Source organism: Suncus etruscus, chromosome 1 (assembly GCF_024139225.1).
Source record: "Suncus etruscus isolate mSunEtr1 chromosome 1, mSunEtr1.pri.cur, whole genome shotgun sequence".
Classification (NCBI taxonomy): Eukaryota; Metazoa; Chordata; class Mammalia; order Eulipotyphla; family Soricidae; genus Suncus; species Suncus etruscus.
Genome location: NC_064848.1, coordinates 196531071 through 196553855, shown reverse-complemented (window position 1 = coordinate 196553855; position 22785 = coordinate 196531071). Strand labels below are relative to the sequence as shown.

General features: G+C 47.5%; 1 protein-coding gene and 1 pseudogene across 1 annotated transcript in view; one reads left to right on the top strand and one right to left on the bottom strand.

The window, feature by feature from the left end:
* The window catches only part of HELZ (helicase with zinc finger), a 177917-nt gene extending 157429 nt beyond the window's left edge, over positions 1-20488 (bottom strand). The window contains 2 exon segments of the mRNA XM_049778833.1: positions 348-575; positions 20430-20488. Coding sequence (XP_049634790.1) covers positions 348-557 — 210 coding nt within the window. The 5' untranslated portion in view covers positions 558-575; positions 20430-20488.
* On the top strand, positions 7604-7703 carry LOC126027698 (uncharacterized; annotated as a pseudogene).
* Positions 20489-22785: the final 2297 nt, after the last annotated feature.

The window sequence follows — 22785 nt, the reverse complement described above, 5'->3', positions numbered from 1 at the left end:
TGACTTGCACACAGCCAACCTAAGATGGACCTGGGGTCGATTCCCAGCATCCCATATGGTCCCCGGGACCAAGCCTGCCAGGAGCGACTTCTGAGCGCAGAGCCAGGAGTAACCCCTGAGTGCCTCTGTGTGTGACCCAAGAAAACAAAAAATATGTATACATATATATCCATGATCTACTGGTGTGTAAGAGCACAAACTGCTTTGTATTGACCATATAAGTCTCTTTTAATTGGGGGGGAGGGTTGGGAGAACACCCAGAGGCACTCAGAAGTGAGTTCTGAGCACTGACTGGTGTGGCCCCCAGCTTTTTTCTTAAAGCATTGGGTTATCAAAGATTTGCTCACCAGTTGCAAAAATGAGGCGATTCTGTAGAGAAGACTCTCGATTTTGATGCTTTCCACCTCCAGTGGGCCCGGCCCTGTGCAGCCTGCCATGGAGTACTGGCCAAGGGAGAGGAGGGCCTCTGTGCAGTGCTTGAGGGTCATTTCATAGTCCTGCCTCTTCAGAGATTCCCACGCTTGATCACATGACTGCTCGGCTCTTCTGTCTTCCATGACTCAGGGACAAAAATCCTTAGGACAAGGAGAAAGAACAGTAAGAACAGGGTTTTTCAGTCCATAAATTGCCAATTCTTGCCCCACTCCTATCTCAGCTGGCTCCATTACCATTAAACTGCTTTTTTGTTCTGTTTTGTTTTTGGGTCACACCCAGCGGTGGCGCTCAGGGGTGACTCCTAGCTCTGCACTCAGAAATCGCTCCTGGCAGTCTCGGGGGACCATTGGGACTCCGGGATTAGAACCACCATCCGTTCTGCAATGCTGCAGAATGCAGGCTGCATTGCAAGGTAAACGCCGTACTGCTGTGCTATCTCTCCAGCCCCAACAAACTGCTTTTTGATCAAGGTCACAGTTGAACAACAACTACAAATGCTATGAAATTTATACGTTTCTAGCTTATGAAACCTTTTACTAAGAACAAGCAAAATAAAAAAGTCAAACATAATTCAAGCTGATACCAAATGTACATCAACTTTATAAATGAAATGTCATTTTTTTTTAAAATTCACAACAGCTTTTAAAAAAATAAAATTAAATACAGAGCAGAAGAGATAGCACAGCAGTAGGGTGTTTGCCTTGCATGTGGCCAACCTAGGATGGACTAGGGTTTGATTCCTGCCAACCTGTATAGTAGTCCTCCAAACCTGTCAGAGCAATTTCTTTTTTTTGTTTTGTTTTGTTTTGTTTTGTTTTGTTTTTGGGTCACACCTGGCAGCGCTCAAGGGTTACTCCTGGCAGGTTCTGGGGACCATGTGGGATGCCGGGATTCGAAACAGCGTCCTTCTGCATGCAAGGCAAATGCTCTTACCTCCATGCTATCTCTCTGGCCACTCAGGAGCACTAAGCCAGAAATAACCTCTGAGCACCACCGAGTGTGATCCAAAAACCCAAAAACATAAAAATAAAAAATAAAATAAAATAAAGAAATGTTTCATAGCCAAACCTCTCCATTTTAGTCTTATAAGATTGTTACTATGATTGGTGGCATTAGAGGTAAGGTGTCTGCCTTGCAAGCGCTAGCCAAGGAAGGACCCCGGTTCAATTCCCCTGGTGTCCCATATGGTCCCCACAAGCCAGGGGCAATTTCTGAACGCTTAGCCAGGAGTAACCCCTGAGCATCTAACGGGTGTGGCCCGAAAAACCAAAAAAAAAAAAAAAAAAAAAGATTGTTACTATGATTACAGAGATTCGGAATCTATAGTGCCTAGAAGTTTTCCCACCAATAGTAAAAATAATAACAAAATCCTGGCTAAAACATGAGATTAAACTGTCAATTCAATTCAGCAAATATTTCCCGAGGCCAGCCCATGTATACCAGCCTAAGTACAAATATGTCTCCTGGCTTTCAAGAAACTCAAGATTTCAGCCAGAGAGGCAGAGTACAGGCAAACAATTATAATAAAGACTTATTCTATCTGCCGAAAGGCATGAGTTGGCCTTGAAAGGTGAACAGAAGTTCACAAGGCAGAGATGAAGGGGAAAAAATGTCAGTGAGTTTTCACAGGAAGAGGTCCAGCAAAATTGCCAAGAAGAGAAAGTCTGCAACTCAAACTCTAGATAAGTCAAAGTGGAGGAAGAGGAGAAGGAGGAGGAGCAGCAGCAGCAGCAGGAAGAGGAGGAGGAGCAGCAGCTAGGAGAGACCATAAATGCCACCATACACAAAGGCTTTGTTCTGAAGGCAATGGGGCATGATGGAAAGTGTTTAAAGGAGGGCCTTATAGAAAAGTCTTGAGAAGACTGGTTAGAAACAGGTATTGCCACGATTAAAAAATGACTGAGGGGAGAGGGGTGCAGAGAGCCAGTACAGCAGGTAGAGGGCTTGTCTTGCATGAGGCTAACCTGGGTTTGATCCCCCGCATCCTGTATGGTTCCTCAAACACCGCCAGGAATGATCCAGAAGAAAAGCCTGAGCACCAGCAGGTGTGGTTCAAAACAGCAGAGGGAAAGAAGGGAGGAAGGGAAGAAGGGAGGAGGAGGAGAGGAAGGAAGGAAGGAAGGAAGGAAGGAAGGAAGGAAGGAAGGAAGGAAGGAAGGAAGGAAGGAAGGGAGGGAGGGAGGGAGGGAGGGAGGGAGGGAGGGAGGGAGGGAGGGAGGGAGGGAGGGAGGGGGGGGGGCTGGAGAGATAGCATGGAGGTAAGGCGTTTGCCTTTCATGCAGAAGGTCATCGGTTCAAATCCCAGCGTCCCATATGGTCCCCTGTGCCTGCCAGGAGCAATTTCTGAGCATGGAGCCAGGAATAACCCCTGAGCACTGCCGGGTGTGACCCAAAAACCACCAAAAAAAGGAAGGAAGGAAGGAAGGAAGGAAGGAAGGAAGGAAGGAAGGAAGGAAGGAGGGAGGGAGGGAGGGAGGGAGGGAGGGAGGGAGGGAGGGAGGGAGGGAGGGAGGGAGGGAGGGAGGGAGGAAGGAAGGAAGGAAGGAAGGAAGGAAGGAAGGAAGGAAGGAAGGAAGGAAGGAAGGAAGGAAGGAAGGAAGGAAGGAAGGAAGGAAGGAAGGAAGGAAGGAAGGAAGGAAGGAAGGAAGGAAGGAAGGAAGGAAGGAAGGAGGAAGGAGTTGATTGGCTAGAGGGCAACACTAAGAAATCAGGAAGTTGGGTTTGGTCCCCAGCACTACCAAGAGGGATCCCCTCAACTCCCGGATTGGTCCAAGGGACAGAGTTGAGGAAGGCTTCTCACTAGCCAGAGCACTCACAGAGCAGGCAGCAGAAAGCCTGAGCCAAGAAGGCCTGAGTCCTCCGCGCGGGTAGTCACAGGCCTCTTCTGGGATCAGTCCAGGGGCCTCTGGTGGCCGTCCGGCCAGCTTGCAGTAGCTTCTTCTGGCCAGCAGCCACTGCCGTCCTAGCAGCCCCTCCTGCGCTCCCTACAAGCTACCTTTCCAACCTGCTCCCAGACTGTACACACTTCCCCCTGGGCCTCTCCCCATTTCTGTCCAGCCCCTCCCTAGGGAGCTCAGCAGAGGGAGAGGCGCAGTCCAAGGGCAATGAGTGAGGCAACGGGCAGGAAAGGTCTCGACCCCGTCAACGTTTGTGATTCTCAGCCTGTCAAGAAATGTACGGTGGGGGCCGGAGCAATAGGATAGTGAGCACAGAGCTTGCCTTGCATGCGGCTGACATGGGTTGGATCCCTGGCACACAAAGAGTGCTCCAGGCCCACAGAGAAGTAAGCCCTGGCGGGTGTGGTTCAAAAACAAGTTATTTTTAAAATGACTGTGTTACTACAGTGACTTTGCCCATTAGACACATAATAACCTCACAAGATCATTACCGACTTATTACATCGACCAGAATCAATGGTCTGCCATTTGGGGCTGGGTGACTGTTACAGGAAGCAGTCGGTGTACTGCAAGATGTTTAGCAGCAACTGTGGCCTCTACCATGACATGCCAATAGCAATGTCCACAACTTGGAACAAGTGAAAATGTGTCCAGACATTAGCAACTGTCCCCTAGGGGTGCAATTCACCCAGGTTGGGAATGGCTGATGCAGACAAGCATGAAGTGTTTGCCTGTCAGATCACAGCAACAGGAGATGGGCAAAGTCATCAGGTACAGAAGGCTACAAAATCAGCAAACCTGGTGCCGGAGCGATAGCACAGTGAGTCAGAGTGTTTGCCTTGTTGCAACCCACCCGGGTTTGATCCTCGGCATCCTATATGGTCCCCCAAGCATCAACGTCTGGCGTGACCTTTGAGCACAGAGCCAGGAGTAACCCCTGAGCACCACCGGTGTGTCCCAAAAACAAAAAAAAAAAAAAAGGAAAACCAAATCAGTGAGGCCGGAGCGGTGACACAAGCAGTAGGGTTGTAGCCTTGTACATGCTAACCTAGGATGGACCGAAGTTTGATACCCCTAGTGTCCCATATGATTCCTCAAGCCAGGAGCGATTTCTAAGTGCATAGCCAGGAGTAACCCTTGAGCTCACTGGGTGTGGTCCAAAAACAAAAACAAACAAAAAAATCAGCAAACCTAGGGGCTGGCGAGATAGCACAGCAGTAGGATGTTTGCCTTGCAGGTAGCCAACACGGGACGGAAATTCCTGGCATCCCATATTGTCCCCGGAGCCTACCAGGGGAGATTTCTGAGAACAGAGCTGAAAGTAAGCCCTGAGCACCACTGGGTGTGACCCAAAAGCAAAACAAAACAAAACAAATCAGCTAACCTGCCCAGATACTACGCAGCCAACAGCTAGAAGTATTATTTATATTTATTAAGTTATAATTATATTAAGTGATCCCCATCTCCAAAAGCAAAAATAAACAAGGGATCATGTCTGAAGTTGCAAAGAATTTTCAAAGCCTAACAAGAAAGCAACCCATTGGCCAGAGAGACAGTACAGGTCAATGCCAATTAGATGCCTCTGTGTTACGCCACAAGAAAACCCTGAGCACAGAGTCAGAAGTAAGCTCTGAGCACTGGCACTGTCAGCTGTGAACACACACACACACACACACACACACACACACACACACACACTCTCTCTCTCTCTCTCTCTCTCTCTCTCTCTCTCTCTAAGAAAGGTCGGGAGGTGCGGGGTTGATCAAACTGGGGAAAACATGAGGGACTGGGTCTGAGATAGGGCGCTGGCCCCACTTGGTCTCCCAAGCACTGCTGATGTGGCTCTCTGATGGCCCCCAACATTAGGCACAAACAGCAACAGAACAAGTATCAATGGAAGAACTCCTAATCCCCTGAGTACTTCTGTGGCAATACTACGTCCCCTCACCCCCCATAAAGAGAAACTATAAAGATCTAGTTCTACCTCTCCCAGTGGTGTTAAGGGTTGCACAGATCCACATGTGCTAAGAGAGCAAATGGAAGGATAGGTTCACAGCATGATTTGAAGAATAAAATTATTTTAAAATGTTGATTTCTAGAAGCAGGAGCGATAGCACAGTAGAAAGGGCATCTGCCTTGCATGTAACCAACCCAGCATCACATATGGTGAAGCACCACCACCAAAAATAATTTTTCAGGGGCCAGAGAAATAGAATGGAGGTAAGGTGTTTGCCTTTCATGCAGAAGGTCATTGGTTCGAACCCCGGCGTGCCATATGGTCCCCCCAAGCCTGCCAGGAGCTATTTCTGAGCGTGGAGCCAGGAGTAACCCCTGAGCACTGCCGAGTGTGACCCAAAAACCAAAAATAATAATAATTTTTCAGTGCAGAGCCAGGAGTAAGTCCTGAGAATCATCAGCCTCCACCCTGCCCCACAAAAAAAAGAAGGCCAAAGAAATATCAGACATTTAGCTTGCTTGCAGCAGATCTAGGTTGATCCTCAGCATCCCATAAGGTTCCCTGAGCACTTACCAGGAGTGATCCCTAAGCACAGAGCCAGGAGTCAGTTCTGAGCACAAACAGGTGTGGCCCAAACCTGACACCCACTATTGAAGAAAAAAAAAAAAAAAACTAACCATGGGGCCAGAGCACTAGCACAGCAGTAGGGCATTTGCCTTGCACCCAGAACGAATGGTGGTTAGAATCCCGGGAGGGACTATATGGTCCCCACGTCTGCCAGGAGCGATTTCTGAGCGCAGAGCCAGGAGTAACCCCTGAGCACCACCAGGTGTGACCCAAAAACAAAAACAACAACAACAATAAAACATTACCCTCTGACATAGGTAGGTCTTAAAGATAAGAGCCTCCAGGGGCCAGATAGTAGAGTAAGTAGGTAGGGCACATCCTTGCATACAACTGATCCAGAGTGGATCTGACCCCCAAGAACTACCAAAAATGATACCTGAGTATAGAGCAGGATTAACCTCTGAGTATCATCAAATGTGTCCCCCTCCCAAAAAAATAATTCTTCAACATGCCTTAAAAATAAATTCTTTAACTTAAATATTTGTCCCTTTTGTAATTAAGAACAGAACAAAGCCAGGGCTGGAGCAATAGCACAGCAAGTAACATAGGTTCAATCCTGACATGCCATATGGTCAACAGAATTTCACAGGAGTGATTTCTGAATGCAGAGCCAAGAGTAAGGCCTGAGCACAGCTTGTTGTGTGTCTCTCCACCCCACCCCACCCCATCCCCAAAAAGAACAAATCTGGGCCAGATAATATGGAGATAGGGCGTTTGCCTTGCATGCAGATGGATGGTGGTTCGAATCCCAGCATCCCATATGGTCCCCCAAGCCTGCCAGGAGTGATTTCTTTTTTTTTTTTTTTTTTTTTTCGGTTTTTGGGCCACACCCTGTGACGCTCAGGGGTTACTCCTGGCTATGCGCTCAGAAGTTGCTCCTGGCTTCTTGGGGGACCATATGGGACGCCGGGGGATCGAACCGAGGTCTGTCCTAGGCTAGCGCAGGCAAGGCAGGCACCTTACCTCCAGCGCCACCGCCCGGCCCCCAGGAGTGATTTCTGAGCTTAGAGCCAGGAGTAACCCCTGAGCGCTGCCAGGTGTGACCAAAAAAAAAAAACAAAAAACAAAACAAAAAAAAAAAATAACAAAAAAAAAAATAACAAACAAACAAAAGAAAGAACAAATCTGTATTTATAAAGGCTTCAAAAATCTGACTTCGGGGAGCCAGTGCGTTAGCAGCCCAGGTTCAACCCCCGGCATCCCATATGATCCCCCAAGCCTGTCAGGATGATATGAGTGCAAAGCCAGGAGTAACTCCTGAGTGCCACCAGGTGTGGCCCCAAAACCTAAAAAAAATTTTTTAAAAAACTGACTTAATTAAATATCATCATCAGAGCTGGAAAGATAACTGACCAGCCGAGTGAATGCTTTGTACCTAGAAGGTCTTGGTTTAATCTCCAGCACATGTTCACCCCTTAGAACCACCAGTAAGATCCCAGAACACAGATGTGTTGCCACAGATGTGTTGCCAGAGATGTAACCTGGAATGTTAGACATTTTTTTTTAATTAAAAGTGATGCCAGGGCCGGTGAGGTGGCGCTAGAGGTAAGATGTCTGCCATGCAAGCGCTAGCCAAGAGAGGACCGCAGTTCAATCCCCAGCGTCCCATATGGTCCCCCCAAGCCAGGGGCAATTTCTGAGCATCAAACGGGTATGGCCCGAAAAACCAAAAAAAAAGTGATGCCAAGTGCTCACTTCGGCAGCACATATACTAAAATTGGAACAATACAGAGAAGATTAGCATGGCCTCTGCACAAGGATGACATGCAAAAGAAAAAAAAAATGATGCCAAGAGGGGCCAGAGCAATAGCAAAGCAGGGAGAACATAAGCATGCAACTGACCCAGGTTCGATCCTTGGCATCCCATATCGTCCCCTGAGCTGCGCCCGGAGAGATAGCACAGTGGCATTTGCCTTGCAAGCAGCCGATCCAGGACCAAAGGTGGTTGGTTCGAATCCCGGTGTCCCATATGGTCCCCCGTGCCTGCCAGGAGCTATTTCTGAGCAGACAGCCAGGAGTAACCCCTGAGCAATGCCGGGTGTGGCCCAAAAACCAAATATATATATATATATTAGAAGTGGTTTCTAAGTGCAGAGCTAGGAATAACCCCTGAGTGCGACTGGATGTGGCCCAAAAACCCAAAAAATAAATTAATTAACTTAAAATAAATAAATAAAAGTGGTGTCATTCAGTGACAAAACAAATGTCCCCCATGTCTAACATTCCAGGTTACATCTCTGGCAGCCAAAAACAAAGACTAAAATGAGAAAAGTTCAACCAGGAAAGGAAAAGATCTCTTGGAGCTGCAGTCCGTGGGCCTGAGGATTAACAGTTTAGTGGCAGCTGAAGATTCTGTTTAGACTGAGCACCCCAAATGCCTTTCTCCAGTCAAAACAGAGAAGCTGCTAAGTCACAGAAAAGCCCTTATCTACTGCTAAGAGAGCTGGAAATCAGGGTCGGAGTGATGGTATAGCAGTGAGGTGTTTGCCTTGCATGTGGCCGACCTGGGACAGACCTGGGTTTGGTTCCCGGCATCCCACAAGGTCCCCCGAACCTGCCAGGAGGAATTTCTAGCACAGAGCCAGCAATGACCCCTGAGTATAGCTGGGTGGGGCCCAAAAACTTAAATAAATAAACAAACAAATAAATAAATGTTTAACAAAAAGAGAGAGCTAAAAATCTTTAAGACCATTTCTATTCCTGAAGTTCTGTCATTAAAACACCTTGATGGGCCCGGAGACATAGCACAGCGGCAGCGTTTGCCTTGCAAGCAGCCGATCCAGGACCCAAGGTGGTTGGTTCGAATCCCGGTGTCCCATATGGTCCCCCGTGCCTGCCAGGAGCTACTTCTGAGCAGACAGCCAGGAGTAACCCCTGAGCACCTCTGGGTGTGGCCCAAAAACCAAAAAAAGAAAAAAGAAAAAAAAAAAACACCTTGATGACTCCACACTTACCAAAAAAATCCAAGGCCAGGAAGAAACAGAAACCTTGTGCATTCCTGGTGGGAAAGAGTTAGGCAGTCCCTCAAAAATAAGACAGAATTACTATGTAACCCACCTCAAGGGGGCACCTTCTGCTTATACCCCAAATTTCTGAGAACCACCATCCATGGGATAATGCAGCAGTCTGGAGCACCTGCTCTGCATGTGGAGCCCTGCACTGCAGACCCCTGAGCACCTCCAGGAGTGAGCTGAGTACCGAGTACCCAAGGCAGGAGTACTCCCTGAGCCCCACCATGTAGCGCCCAGAAAAAGCTGAAAGTTAGGACTCAGGACAGCACAACTCACTCACAATAGCCAAGAGGTGCAAGAAGGCAAGAGTCTATGAAGGGCCGGAGCTATAGCACAACAGGTAGGGCTTTGGCCTTGCACACAACAGAGTCAGGTTCGATCCCCGGCATTCCAGGTGGTCCCCAAGCCTGGCAGGAGTAGTTCGGGAGTGCGGATCCAGAAATAACTTCTGAACACTTCTGGGTGTGTCCCAAGAAAAAAAATAATAGATGCCAATGCTGGCACATGCTACAATATGGATGAACCCTGAAGACAGTGTGTACTATAAAATAGCCAACTGCCAATGGAAGAGAAGAGTAGTATTTACCGGAGGAGGAGAGTTTCTACCTGGAGAAGATGAAAACATTCTGACATGGATGAATGCAGACGTGCTTGGTTGTCTGTTTTAATGCACGCATGCTAATGTGGTCAGCTTGAATGTGCGCAAGACCAGATTTTGCCTGAAAATACAACACATTTACCAGCCATATGCCCTACCCTGAGAGATGGGGGGGCCTAGGGGGGGGGGTCCTCATCCAGATGCAAACTTTAGGAATGCAAACAGGCTCTTTCCCCATGCGCCCTGCCCATGAAGAAAGAGGGGCAGCAGACAGGTCAGAGGCAGAGAGAAATCAGACCTGAAGTTAGTTACACTAAATAAACTCAAAAAAACAAACACAGGGCAAGGTCCAGATGGATTAACGGAAGGAAGTGTGGGCAACAGAAGGGAAGGGCAAAAGAAAAGAGAAAGAAAGAAAGATGGGTCAGAGACAGTTGAGACAGTCTGGCGCAGGGGTCTCAAACTCAATTTACCTGGGGGCCGCAGGAGGCAAAGTCGGGGTGAGGCAGGGCCACATAAGGGATTTCACTTACTGAATAATTGCAATAAAAAGTCGCATTAGTAAGAAAAAAAATCGCAAAAAATAGCATTAAACATTTACATACCCCGAACGGAACTGCTCGGGGTATGTGAATGTTTAATGCGATTTTTTTCTTACTAATGCGATTTTTATTGTGATTATTCTTTAAGAGAATAATCGCGAATACTGCAATATTTGAAGGCCGGCCGCGGGCCACAAAATGTTGTACAGAGAGCCGCAAACGCCCGGCGGGCCGAGAATTTGAGACCCCTGGTCTATTGGAAGGGGCCTGCCTAGCATGCAGTCAGATCCGAGGCACCACCTGGGCTCCGGAGCACAGCCAGAAGTAAACCCTGAACTCTGCACCCTGAAGAGACCCGGAAGCACTATCAGGTGTGGCCCAAACCCTTCCCCACAAATGAAAAGAAAGGGTGCATTCAAGGACAGATCCAGGTATCAGCAGTAAAAATCACTTATTCCCACAGATAGAACCATTTCTTTTTTTTTTTTTTTTTAATGATGGGACCATTTCTACCTGGAGGTACAAGAAAAAGAGAGACTTTCTAAGAACAAGAAGGCTCCCTCCATTCACAATATGCCTTTTTCCCTCTTCAGTTCAGTTTTTTAATGAGAATACTTCTTTATTTTTTTGGAAGGAACATTTTCAACCTAGTCTGAACTTACCTTATTTGCACTTGTATGCCACTTGTAGGCCAGGAGGAAGTCAGAGATATTCCCTGGCAAGGAACTCAGCACCTGGGCTGGTGTGCCTGAGGCAGAATTCTGGCCTGAATTGTGTCCTGAAGCAATATGCATATAAATCTGCCTCTATCTCCAAAATCTGCAAAATCAGAGTGAGAATGGTTCCTACTTCACAGAACTACTTGAAGAATCAAAACAGGAAAGCCCTTACATCACCACCTGGCCCACACTAGTCACTATACAAGTAACAGTTTACTAGAATCAGCCTCCAGTAAGATGAGAGCAAATGTAGTATCTCTTCTGTTAACAGTCCAAGACCTACAAGCCTGACCAACAAATATTTTACTTTTTGCTAAAGAGTAAAAAAGTGGTGGTGTCAGAGAAATAGCACAGCAGTAGGGCGTTTGCCTCACAAGCAGGACCGACAGTGGTTCGAATCTCAGCACCCCTTATGGTCCCCGGTGCCTGCCAGGAGCAGTTTCTGAGAGCAGAGTCAGGAGTAAACCTGAGCACTGTAGAGTGTGACCCAAAAACCAAAAGAGAGAGAGAGAGGAGAGAGGGAAGAGAGGAGAGAGAGAGAGGAGAGAGAGAGAGAGAGAGAGAGAGAGAGAGAGAGAGAGAGAGAGAGAGAGAGAGAGCGCAGAGTTAGTAGTAAACCTGAGCACTGTAGAGTGTGACCCAAAAACCAAGAGAGGAGAGAGAGAGAGAGAGAGAGAGAGAGAGAGAGAGAGAGAGAGAGAGAGAGAGGGGGAGAGGGAGAGAGAGAGAGAGAGGGAGAGGGAGAGGGAGAGGGAGAGGGAGAGGGAGAGAGAGAGAGAGAGAGAGTAAAATATGGCTGGGGCCAAGGATAGCACAGCAGGTTGGGCATTTTATTTTGCACGTGACTGACCTAAGTTTGATCCCCAGCATCCTATATGATCCAAGTCAGACAAGAGTAATTTTTGAGCACAGAATCAGGAGTAACCCCTGAGCACCTCTGGGTTTGGCCCAAAATCACTAATTATAATTATAATTATAATAAAATTAATATTAATAATTGAAATGCTGGGGTTGGAGAAACAGCACAGGGGGCATACAAGACAGTTCCTGGTTCAAAACCTGTTCAATTGCTTCCCTCGAGCACCAGGAGTGATCCCAGAGCACAGGGTCAGGATAAGCCCTCAGCATCACACAGGGTATGGTCCCAAATCAGAAATAATTTTAAAATGGCTGAATAATATCAACCTCATTTTTGCACAAGATCCCAAAGGAAGAGCATTACCCTAGCATTTCTACTGAAAACCAAAAGTGGCTCCCACTTTTGCCTCAATCTTAAGAGTCCACAGATACCCTTCACTTCCACTCTCAGCGACTCTCCGAGGCTGCAGGCCTCAGCTTCAAAGGCAGCAGGACGCAAGCCAAAGTCTGAAAACACAGAATGAGTCCACAGCAGCCCAGAACCCAGGCAGTGATCCCAACCTCCACTCTAGAAGCCACCTACAGAGCATGGACTCCACTTACTGAACGGCCAGACACGGCTGCCCCGCAAATCCACCAGCTGAACAGGCAGCAAATGCTGCCTCACAGAGTCACATTAGTTCTGATCAACGTGACAAGCAGGAGGAAACAGATGAAACAACATGAAGCTGGACAGTGAGTCCGGGAGATTGATTACTCTTCTTCCACTCCTGTTTATCGAAAAGTCTCCATAATAGGAAGGGACTTCATTTCAAATAAGGCCATCACTCCCCAACAGAACCTTGGGTGGGGTCACATCCTGCTGCACACCTGGAGTTAGGCAGGAATGGTGGAAGCACAAGTGCACCTCAAAGGGCTGAGAGGACCCTCAAGTGGGCTGGGAGAACCCTCAGAGGGCTGGAGGTCCAGGAGGATAGGGCAGGTCAATTCAGGAAACCTCTAGAGCCCTGAGCTTCCTCATCTGTTCTTCAAAGATTCAAATTATGATGGGGACAGAATAGTACAGCTGGTAAGGTGCTTGCCTTGCTTGTGGCTGAGCTGTGTTCAATCCCCAGTACCCCATATGGTCCTCCACTGCCAAGAGTCATCCCTGAGCACAGAGCCAGAAGTAAACCGAGTACCACTGGGTGTGGCCCAAAAGCAAAAAGAATTATAGTTTCAGCTGCCTACCAACTACTTTTTACTGCTACTGCTGTTGCTGCTGCAGCTGTTGTCTTGCTTTTGGGACACACCCAGTGAGTTTCTGGGTTACTCCTGACTCCGCACTCAAGGATCACTCCTGGTGGGCTTAAGAAACTATATGAGATGACGGGGATCAAACCTGGGTCAGTCAGCCCCATGCATGGCTAACACCCTACCCATCTATCTCTCTGTTCTATCTCTTTGGCCCCAAGTCAACCAACTCCTTACACTCAGCACACAGAAATGAAAGTATTCCTCTCCACTCTAAAGGCTCAAACCTCTTCTCCCTCCTGATATCCCAGACTGCCACTCACCCAACCAGAAGAACCTCAACAGTATCTCCGACTTGAAACATAGAACTGACTGTTCCCTTCCCTCTTACCTAAATTAGTCACCATACTCTGGGCAACTACAAAATATCTCTTGGGTCCCAGACCTCCCTTTCATTCCCAAGGTCACCCTCACCACCCCTCCCTCGGACCAAAGCCCCAATCTAGACTTTCTTTTTTTTTTTTTTTTTTTTTGGGTCACACCCAGCGGTGCTCAGGGGTTACTCCTGACTGTCTGATCAGAAATAGCTCCTGGCAGGCACGGGGGACCATATGGGCCATGGGGATTCGAACCAACCACCTTTGGTCTTGGATCGGCTGCTTGCAAGGCAAACGCTGCTGTGCTATCTCTCCGGGCCCTAGACTTTCTTTTTTTTTTTTCCTTTTTGGGTCACACCCAAGCGGTGCTCAGGGGTTACTCCTGGCTCTGTGCTCAGAAATCACTCCTGGCAGGCACGGGGGACCGACCGCATGGGATGCCAGGATCCGAACCACTGAACCACCGTCCGTCCTAGATTGGCTGCGTGCAAGGCAGATACCCTACCACTGTGCTATCACTCCGACCCCCCCCAATCTCGGCTTTCTGCTCACTGCCGGGCCATCCATGGTTTTCATCCCTCATCTGACTGTAAGAACCAACCCTCCAAACCCAACTCAGCTTTACTTGTCACCCCGTCCTACTCCATCCCTCCATGTCCGAGGGTGCAGTTCCCACCCAAGAGCCTCAGAATATCTCCTTTCCACTCCTTTGCTTTTGCACAGCAGCTGAGACAGTCCCTCTTAGGGAGAGGTGGCCCTTGATATCCCCCAAGGCAGCAGCTTCTTTTACAGCATCTACAAAATTCCTATTCGTTCTCTTTGTACTGGGGGGAGGAGAGTCCTTGTTCTCTACACTAGATTCTTTCTTTCTCTGATGTTTGATTCATTTTTCCCTTTTACGGCGGAGCTTCTCAAAGACTCGACCCCGTGGTACGCGTGAATGAGCTGCCCTCAGCCCTCTAAGCAGTCACCCAAGGACAGCAGCAGCTGAAACTGTGTCAGCCTTCCCCTTCACGCAGGTACACTGACAGTGTGATGGTGGTGTCTGTGAACACAGCAGCACATGGCAAACAGGAGGTGCCCAATAGTAACTGGCCAAATGGAATCACAGAATAATCTACCTGTTTTCCTTCAGCTACATCTCCAAGATCTCTTACTGTTCAGACTAATGGTGGACATGATCATTGTTGTTTTTGGGGGTAGGGGGGTGGTCAGTGTGGGGGGGGGTAGGGGGGTGGTCAGTGTGTGTGTGTGTGTGTGTAATTGACAGACATACAAACCTCTTACATATACCCATATCCTCTCTAAGCTACTTTCCAACCCGATATTTTTCCGACTATGACCAGTTTATTAGCTGGTCTTACTCATCTTTTTGTTTTGTTTTGTTTTGTTTTTGTTTTTGTTTTTTGGGTTTTTGGCCACACCTGGCGGTGCTCAGGAGTTACTCCTGGCTGTCTGCTCAGAAATAGCTCCTGGCAGGCACGGGGGATCATATGGGACACCGGGATTTGAACCAACCACCTTTGGTCCTGGATTGGCTGCTTGCAAGGCAAACGCCACTGTGCTATCTCTCTGGGCCCCATACTCATCTTTTTTTTTTTTTTTTTTTTTTGGTTTTAGGGCCACACCCGGCGTTGCTCAGGGGTTACTCCTGGCTGTCTGCTCAGAAATAGCTCCTGGCAGGCACGGGGGACCATATGGGACACTGGGATTCGAACTAACCACCTTTGGTCCTGGATCGGCTGCTTGCAAGGCAAACGCCGCTGTGCTATCTCTCTGGGTCCCCCATACTCATCTTTTGAGGCCACAGCAATAGCATTAGCAGCAAAGGTGGGGCAGGGGAGATGACTGGAAGGGTTGGAGCACAAGCCTTATAGGAGGAGGAGCTGGAGGGATAGAACAGGAGGTAAGGTGCTGCCTTAAATGAGTGGGTGAACTAGGTTCTATGCTCAGCACCCCAAAGCCCCCAAATCCAAAAATCCCTATGGATTCCAAGGACTCACCAAGAACAAGACCTGACCACACCAGATGTAGTCTCCCCTCCAATTAACAAAAAGGCACCCTTGGATCTGTCCTTAAAAAATAAAAATCAGGGCCCGGAGAGATAGCACAGCGGTGTTTGCCTTGCAAGCAGCCGATCCAGGACCAAAGGTGGTTGGTTCGAATCCCGGTGTCCCATAGGGTCCCCTGTGCCTGCCAGGAGCTATTTCTGAGCAGACAGCCAGGAGTAACCCCTGAGCAATGCTGGGTGTGGCCCAAAAACCAAAAAAACAAAAACAAAAAATAAAAATCAAAGGAAATAAACAATTTCCTAAAGAATAAACGTCAGCACTACAGAACAAAAGAATGAAGTATGATCTTGCACTTTTATTTATTTTTCTCTGCTCCCACCCAAACTTTACACTTGCAGATAAGCAAAAGCTCTGAAGGGAAAAATTGATTTTTTTTTTGATGGGTGGGGACCTACACCCAGAGGCACTCAGGGATGACTCCTGGCTCTGCTCTTAGAAAACCCTCCTGGCAGGCTCGGGACTATATAGGATGCCCGGAACTGAACCCGGGTCCACTGCTTGCAAGGCAAACATCCTGCCGCTGTGCTATAGCTCTGGCCCGTTACTAAGATTCTTGAACTTCTATGACAATATATACTAAAAGCCATTAAAAGTAAATTATAAACATTAAAAATACATTTAAAAATTTCTGTCATTTTGGCTGAAAAGAATCAGAGGTTTGCACATGGGAACTCTGGCTTCAATCCCAACACCTGAGTCTCCCAAGATCAGCAAGCATAATCCTCAAACACTGAGTCAAGGAGTAGCCCCTAAACACTGACCGTTGCAGCCCATATTCTTTTTTTTTTTAAACATTACATTCCTATCCTTTAATATAATAATGCACTCAAGAATTTTATCCCGGGCCCGGAGAGATAGCACAGCGGCGTTTGCATTGCAAGCAGCCGATCCAGGACCAAAGGTGGTTGGTTCGAATCCCGGTGTCCCATAGGGTCCCCCGTGCCTGCCAGGAGCTATTTCTGAGCAGACAGCCAGGAGTAACCCCTGAGCAACGCTGGGTGTGGCATGAAGATAAGGCGTTTGCCTTTCATGCAGGTCATTGGTTCGAATCCCGGCGTCCCATATGGTCTCCCGAGCTTGCCAGGAGCGATTTCTGAGCATGGAGCCAGGAGTAACCCCTGAGCACTGCCGGATGTGACCCAAAAACCAAAAAAAAAAAAAAGATTTTTATTCCCCCGCCCCCCCCCCCCCCGCAAAAAGAAGAATTTTATCCTAGGGGCCAAAGCGATAGCTCAGAGGGTAGGGTGTTTGCCTTGCAAGCAGTAGACCCAGGTTCAATCCCCGGCAGCCATTATGGTACCCTCAGCCTGCCAGGAGCAATTTCTGAGCGCAGAGCCAGGACACTGCCAGGTGTGGCCCAGAAACAAAAAATATTTTTTTACTCTAGAGAAGCCAGAGCTATAGGACAGTGGGTAAGACACTAGCTTTGCATGCAGACAATTCCCAGCATCCCATAAGGTCCTCCAAGCACCATCAGGAGCCATTCCTGAGTGCAGAGGCAGCATAAGCCCTGAGCACTGCTGTGTGTGACCCAAGATCCAAAAAAATGTTTTTATTTTATCCTAGAGATATTAGAAAAATACAATTATATCTATAATAGTATAGATAAAATATTACCTGAGGGTCCAGAAAGATAGTATGGTGGATGAAATGCTTGCCTTGCATACAGCAAAACTGGGTCCAATCCTCAGAACCCTCTATGGCCCCCCAAGTCCTCCAGTAGTGACCCCTAAGCATAAGTCCACAGGTAAGCACTAAATGAGGACAGCCAGGAATGGCCTCAAAATTACAAAGAGGAGCCAGAGGGGTGACACAAGTGTAGGGCGTTTGCCTTGCACGTGCTAACCTAGGAATGACCGCAGTTCAATCCCTGGCGTCCCATATGGTCCCCCAAGCCAGGAGCGATTTCTGAGTGCATAGCCAGGAGTACCCCTGAGCGTCACCAGGTGTGGCCCCCCCCCAAAAAAAGTACAAAGAAAAGAATTCTAATCCAGCCAAAACACATAAACATCTAACAAAAAGGATTCAAAAAAAAACAGTGTATGACTTAATAGTTGGCAATCTTTCGAAATGACACCTGTAGAAGAAAATGTTTCATGATCTAATAATAATAAGCTTAAAAATTCAAACTATGGGCCCGGAGAGATAGCACAGCAGCGTTTGCCTTGCAAGCAGCCGATCCAGGACCAAAGGTGGTTGGTTCAAATCCCGGTGTCCCATATGGTCCCCCCCCCCCACCCCCGTGCCTGCCAGGAGCTATTTCTGAGCAGACAGCCAGGAGTAACCCCTGAGCATCGCTGGGTGTGGCCCAAAAACCAAAAAAAAAAAAAAAATTCAAACTATGGGGCCGGAGAAATAGCATAAAGGTAAGGCATTTGCCTTTTATGCAGAAGGTTGGTGGTTCGAATCCCGGCATCCCATATGGTCCCCTGAGCCTGCCAGGAGTGATTTCTGATCATAGAGCCAGGAGTAACCCCTGAGTACTGCCGAGAGTGACCCAAAAAAATTCAAACTTTATGTAGCATGACTTATTATTTTTTGGAGGAGGGTACTGAGTCACACCCAGCAGTACTCAGGGTTTACTCCTGGCTCAGCACTTAGGGATCACTCCTAGCATGCTAAGAGAGCCATATGGGAACACAGGTCTCCCAAATGCAAGGTAAATGTCCTACCCACTGTACTATCACTTGGGCTACCCTATATATTGTAATTTTTGTTTGTTTTATGGGGCCATACTCGGCTGCTCTCAAGGGTTACTCCTGGCTCTGTGCTCAGAAATCACTCTCCAGGGGCCAGAGTAATAGCACAACAGTAGGGCATTTCCTTGCACGCAGCCATCCCTGGAAGGACCTGGGTTTGACCCCTAGCATCCTATATGGTCTCCCAAGCCTCCCAGGAGCAATTTCTGAGTGCAGAGCCAGGAGTAACCCTGAGCACTGCCAAGTGTGACCCCCCCCCAAAAAAAAAAAAAAAACATTAAATTAAATTAAAATAAGAGTAAAATACATGTCCAAACAACTCTGAAAGCTGGAGCAGACATTCCACATATAGGAGTTCTGGGTTTGATCCCGAGCACAGCCAGGACTAACAATGCTGGAAGGAGGCCCTGAGCATTGCTGGTGTGGCTCCCACAAAATAAAGAAAAATATATATAAAAAAAATGTGTGTGTGTGTGTGTGTGTGTGGTTTTTGGGTCACACCCGGCAGTGCTCAGGGGTTATTCCTGGATCCAGGCTCAGAAATTGCTCCTGGCAGGTACGGGGGACCATATGGGATGCCGGGATTCGAACCAATGACCTCCTGCATGAAAGGCAAATGTCTTACCTCCATGCTATCTCTCCGGCCCAGCAAATATATATTTTAATAAAATGTCAAATAGAAAAACAATCCTTTTAGGCTAATAACAAACATTTCACAATTGTTTAATATAAATTACTTTGGTGTATGTGCTGCCAAAGGGATTATATCAGAGATAAAGAAAAATATAGGGGGCCGGAAAGATAGCATGGAGGAAAAGCGTTTGCCTTGCATGCAGAAGGTCAGTGGTTCGAATCCCGAGCCTGCCAGGAGCAATTTCTGAGCCTAGAGCCAGGAGTAAACCCTGAGCGCTGCCAGGTGTGACCCAAAAACCAAAAAGAACAATATGGAATCAAGAGCAAATCAAAGACTGTGTGGAGGGAACTTGGGTGCAGATTAAAGTGGGAGGTGAGGGGGAATCTTTGTCTTATCTATAAACAACAGAAAGCCAAACTCAAGCTTCAAACAGATAAGCAGAGGCTGCCTCTATATAACTCCTACCCAAAATCACTTTATTAACAGTCGAAGATAATAATATCTAATATGAAAGTAGGACTACAATATTGGTCAAAATTTCATTTTAAGGAGGTTAGAGAGATAGCGCGGCAGTAGGGCGTTTGCCTTGTACACGGCCAATCCAGGACAATGGTGGTTCAAATCCCAGCATCCTATATGCCCCCCCCCCCGAACCTGCCAGGGGCAATTTCTGAGCAGAGCCAGGAGAAACTCGAGTGCCACCAAGTGTGACCCAAAAAAAATTCATTTTAGGGGCTGGAGCTATAGCATAGCATGTAGAACATTTGCCCTGTATGCAACTGACCCAGATTCGATCGCCGACATCCCCTAAGGTCCCCCAAGACTGCCAGGAGTAATTTCTGAGCCCAGAGCCAGGAGTAACCCCTGAGTTCCGTTGGGTATGGCCCGTAAACAAAACAAAACAGAATAACATTTTAGCACTGAAACCATAGAAAAGCTATTACTAAAAGTCTTTTAATTTTTTTTCTACAGTGTTATTATCCTTAGAGCTTAATAATGAAAGGCCAAGATACCGTGATGGACCAAGATAAATTGCTATGAAGTGACAAATATTCAAAACTAATATTTAGCATGCATTTCTGCAAAAGAAACAACACAGCCAAGTGATACCATCCCCTAGAGGAATATAAGCATTAGGGGAAAAAGCTGAAACTTGGTTTTTACCAACACGGTCTCAGTATCCAGATGCTCCCCAGAGCAGACATATATAGTCACTCACAATAATACATACATAACAGAGGCCAGAGAGATAGCATAGTGGGTAGGACGCTTGCCTTGTAGGCGACCTACCTGGGTTTAATCCCTGGTATCCCACAGGGTCCCCTGTTCACTACCAGAGCCAGGAGTAACCCTAAACACTGCTGGATATAGCCCAAGAAAACAAAAACGTAATAGACAACAGGACAATAGACAATCTTTTCACCACTTAACCAAATTCCGGGGAGCACGGGGGTACGGCTCAGTCTAAGCTCCACTCTTACAGATGGCTGAGCCCCAGTGCATCATAAGATAGACCTACCCTACCCTGCTTCTCCCCAAACAAACAGGCCACACAGCAGGCAGAGTGTCCTGGAATCTGCTCATCCCCGGGCAGGCCCCACACCCGGGTACCTCCGGCTCACCCACAAGCACGGAGACACAGGCCTGACCCGCCTCAGCCTTTCCAGCCACCTGATCCACATTTCTCTCAACGTAGATTTAGTTTCTGCCCTTTCCCGAGCATGACCGAGTTTGTGCTTTCTAGAGAAGGCCCCAGACAACTGTACTCACCTGCAGTTCACTGCACTGGGTATCACCCAAATAGCCCATCAGAGCTCTTTAAAATGTCTGAAAAGAAAAAGGAGGAGGCGGTCTTAAAAATACAGTTAAAACAATTGCTGATGGAGCATTTTGCAGCATTTGTATCTACTCCATAGACCTCGGGATGTGACTTGGTGCACAATTGTCTGGGTAAAATGTAGCATGAATGCCCAGGACCAAGAGTTCTGAGATAAAAGCCCAGAGATAAAGTTCCATTTCATGTTGCTTCTGCCCAACTGTGGCCTTGGACTAGTCACTTAATGTCTCCAGGCCTAAATTTCCTCATCTGAAAAAGTAGAAAGAAAGACTGAATAGAAATAGCAGAGTACCTTACACTGGAAAAGACATGCACTTTCTAAGACCCTACGCTAGCATCACCCCTTACTGGTCCTGTCATGTCAATGTATAAGCCAAGATCTCCTCTTGTGCAAAACAGAAATAATGGTGCCGGAAAGATAGCCTGGAGGTGGGGTCGGAGAGATAGCACAGCAGTGTTTGCCTTGCAAGCAGCCGACACAGGACCTATGGTGGTTGGTTCAAATCCCGGCATCCCAAAGGGTCCCCCGTGCCTGCCAGAAGCTATTTCTGAGCAGATAGCTAGGAGTAACCCCTGAGCACTGCCAGGTGTAGCCCAAAAACCAAAAATAAAAAAATAAAAAATAATAAAAAAAAGATAGCCTGGAGGTAAGGCGCCTGCCTTCCAGGCAGAAGGATGGTGGTTCGAATCCCAGCATCCCATATAGTCCCCCTGAGCCTGCCAAGGGTGATTTCTGAGCGTAGAGTCAGGAGTAACCCCTGAGCGCTGCTGGGTGTGACTCAAAAACCAAAAAAAAAAATCCCGGAGAGATAGCACTGTGGCGTTTGCCTTGCAAGCAGCCGATTCAGGGCCATAGGTGGTTGGTTCGAATCCCGGTGTCGCATATGATCCCCCGTGCCTGCCAGGAGCTATTTCTGAGCAGACAGCTAGGAGTAACCCCTGAGCACCGCCAGGTGTGGGCCAAAAACCAAAAACCAAAAATAAATAAATAAATAAATAACAGAAAAAACAAAAATAACATTATGATTGTTATAACTGTATGGATTGGGGGGGGGTATTGTTGGTTTTTATGGGCCACATCTGGTGATGTTCAGGGGTTATTCCTGACTCTGCACTCAGAAATCATTCCTGGCAGGCTGGGGGAAGACCATATGAGATGACAAGGATAGAGCCCGGTCAGCTGCATGTAAAGCAAACATCCTACCCACTGTGCTATCTCTCCGGAGTTCTGAGACTTAAAGGAGAGACAATGTTTGTAAAAAATAAAAGTATTATAAGTATAAGTGACGCTTATCATACATTTCAACAGATGATAATTACCACCCTTACCTCTAGCCCTAAGGTTACATGAATTCAATTCATAAGTACTTCCTTAAAAGATCTTCAGATCAGGCCTGAGCGGTGGCACAAATGGTAAAGTGTCTACCTTGTCTACCTTGTCCGTGCTAGCCTAGGACATACCATGGTTCGATTCCCCCCCCCCCATCCCATATGGTCCCCCAAGCCAAGAGGAATTTCTGAGTGCATAGCCAGGAGTAACCCCTGAGAGTCACTGGGTGTGGCCAAAACAAAACAAAACAAAACAAAAAAAGGATCTGCAGATCTGGGTTGGGGTGATAGCACAGTAGTAGGGCATTTGCCTTGCAAACAGCCAACTGGGGCTGACCCAGATTCAATTCCCAGCATCCCATATGGTCTCCTAAACCTGCCAGGAGTGATTTCTGAGAGAAGAGCCAGGAATAACCCCTGAGCACTGCCAGATGTAACCAAAAAGATAGATCTACAGATCAAAACTTTACCAACCATGACAAAAATGACCTGCTTAAGTATTCTGCTAACAACTCAATCACAGTTATCCTAAACTGGGGGGTGGGGGGGGGGTGGACGGGGTGTATTTTAACGATTCCTCAGTGATAGTCCTTGCCCAACACCCCCAGGCCTGCCTTCCTTAACTTCTCCCTTGGTTTTACTGTTGCCAGGAAACCACCAGTCCAAAGGGGGGCTTTCAAATGCCAATGACACCAATTTCTCCCTTCAGTGAGGGCAGAGCAGTTAAAGATGGAGGAAAAAAAAGACTTTAGTGTCTTTTTTTTTTTTTTTGGTAGGGAGAAACACAGCAGGGCTTAGGTTTTACTACTAGGAGTAGTTGGGGGACTGGAATACCAGGGATAAACTTGGGTCAGGGGGCCAGAGCAATAACACAGAAGGATGTCCTGAGTTTGATCCCCAGCATCCCTTATTGTCCCCTGAGCCTGCCAGGAGTGATTTTGTTGTTTGTTTTTTTGTTTG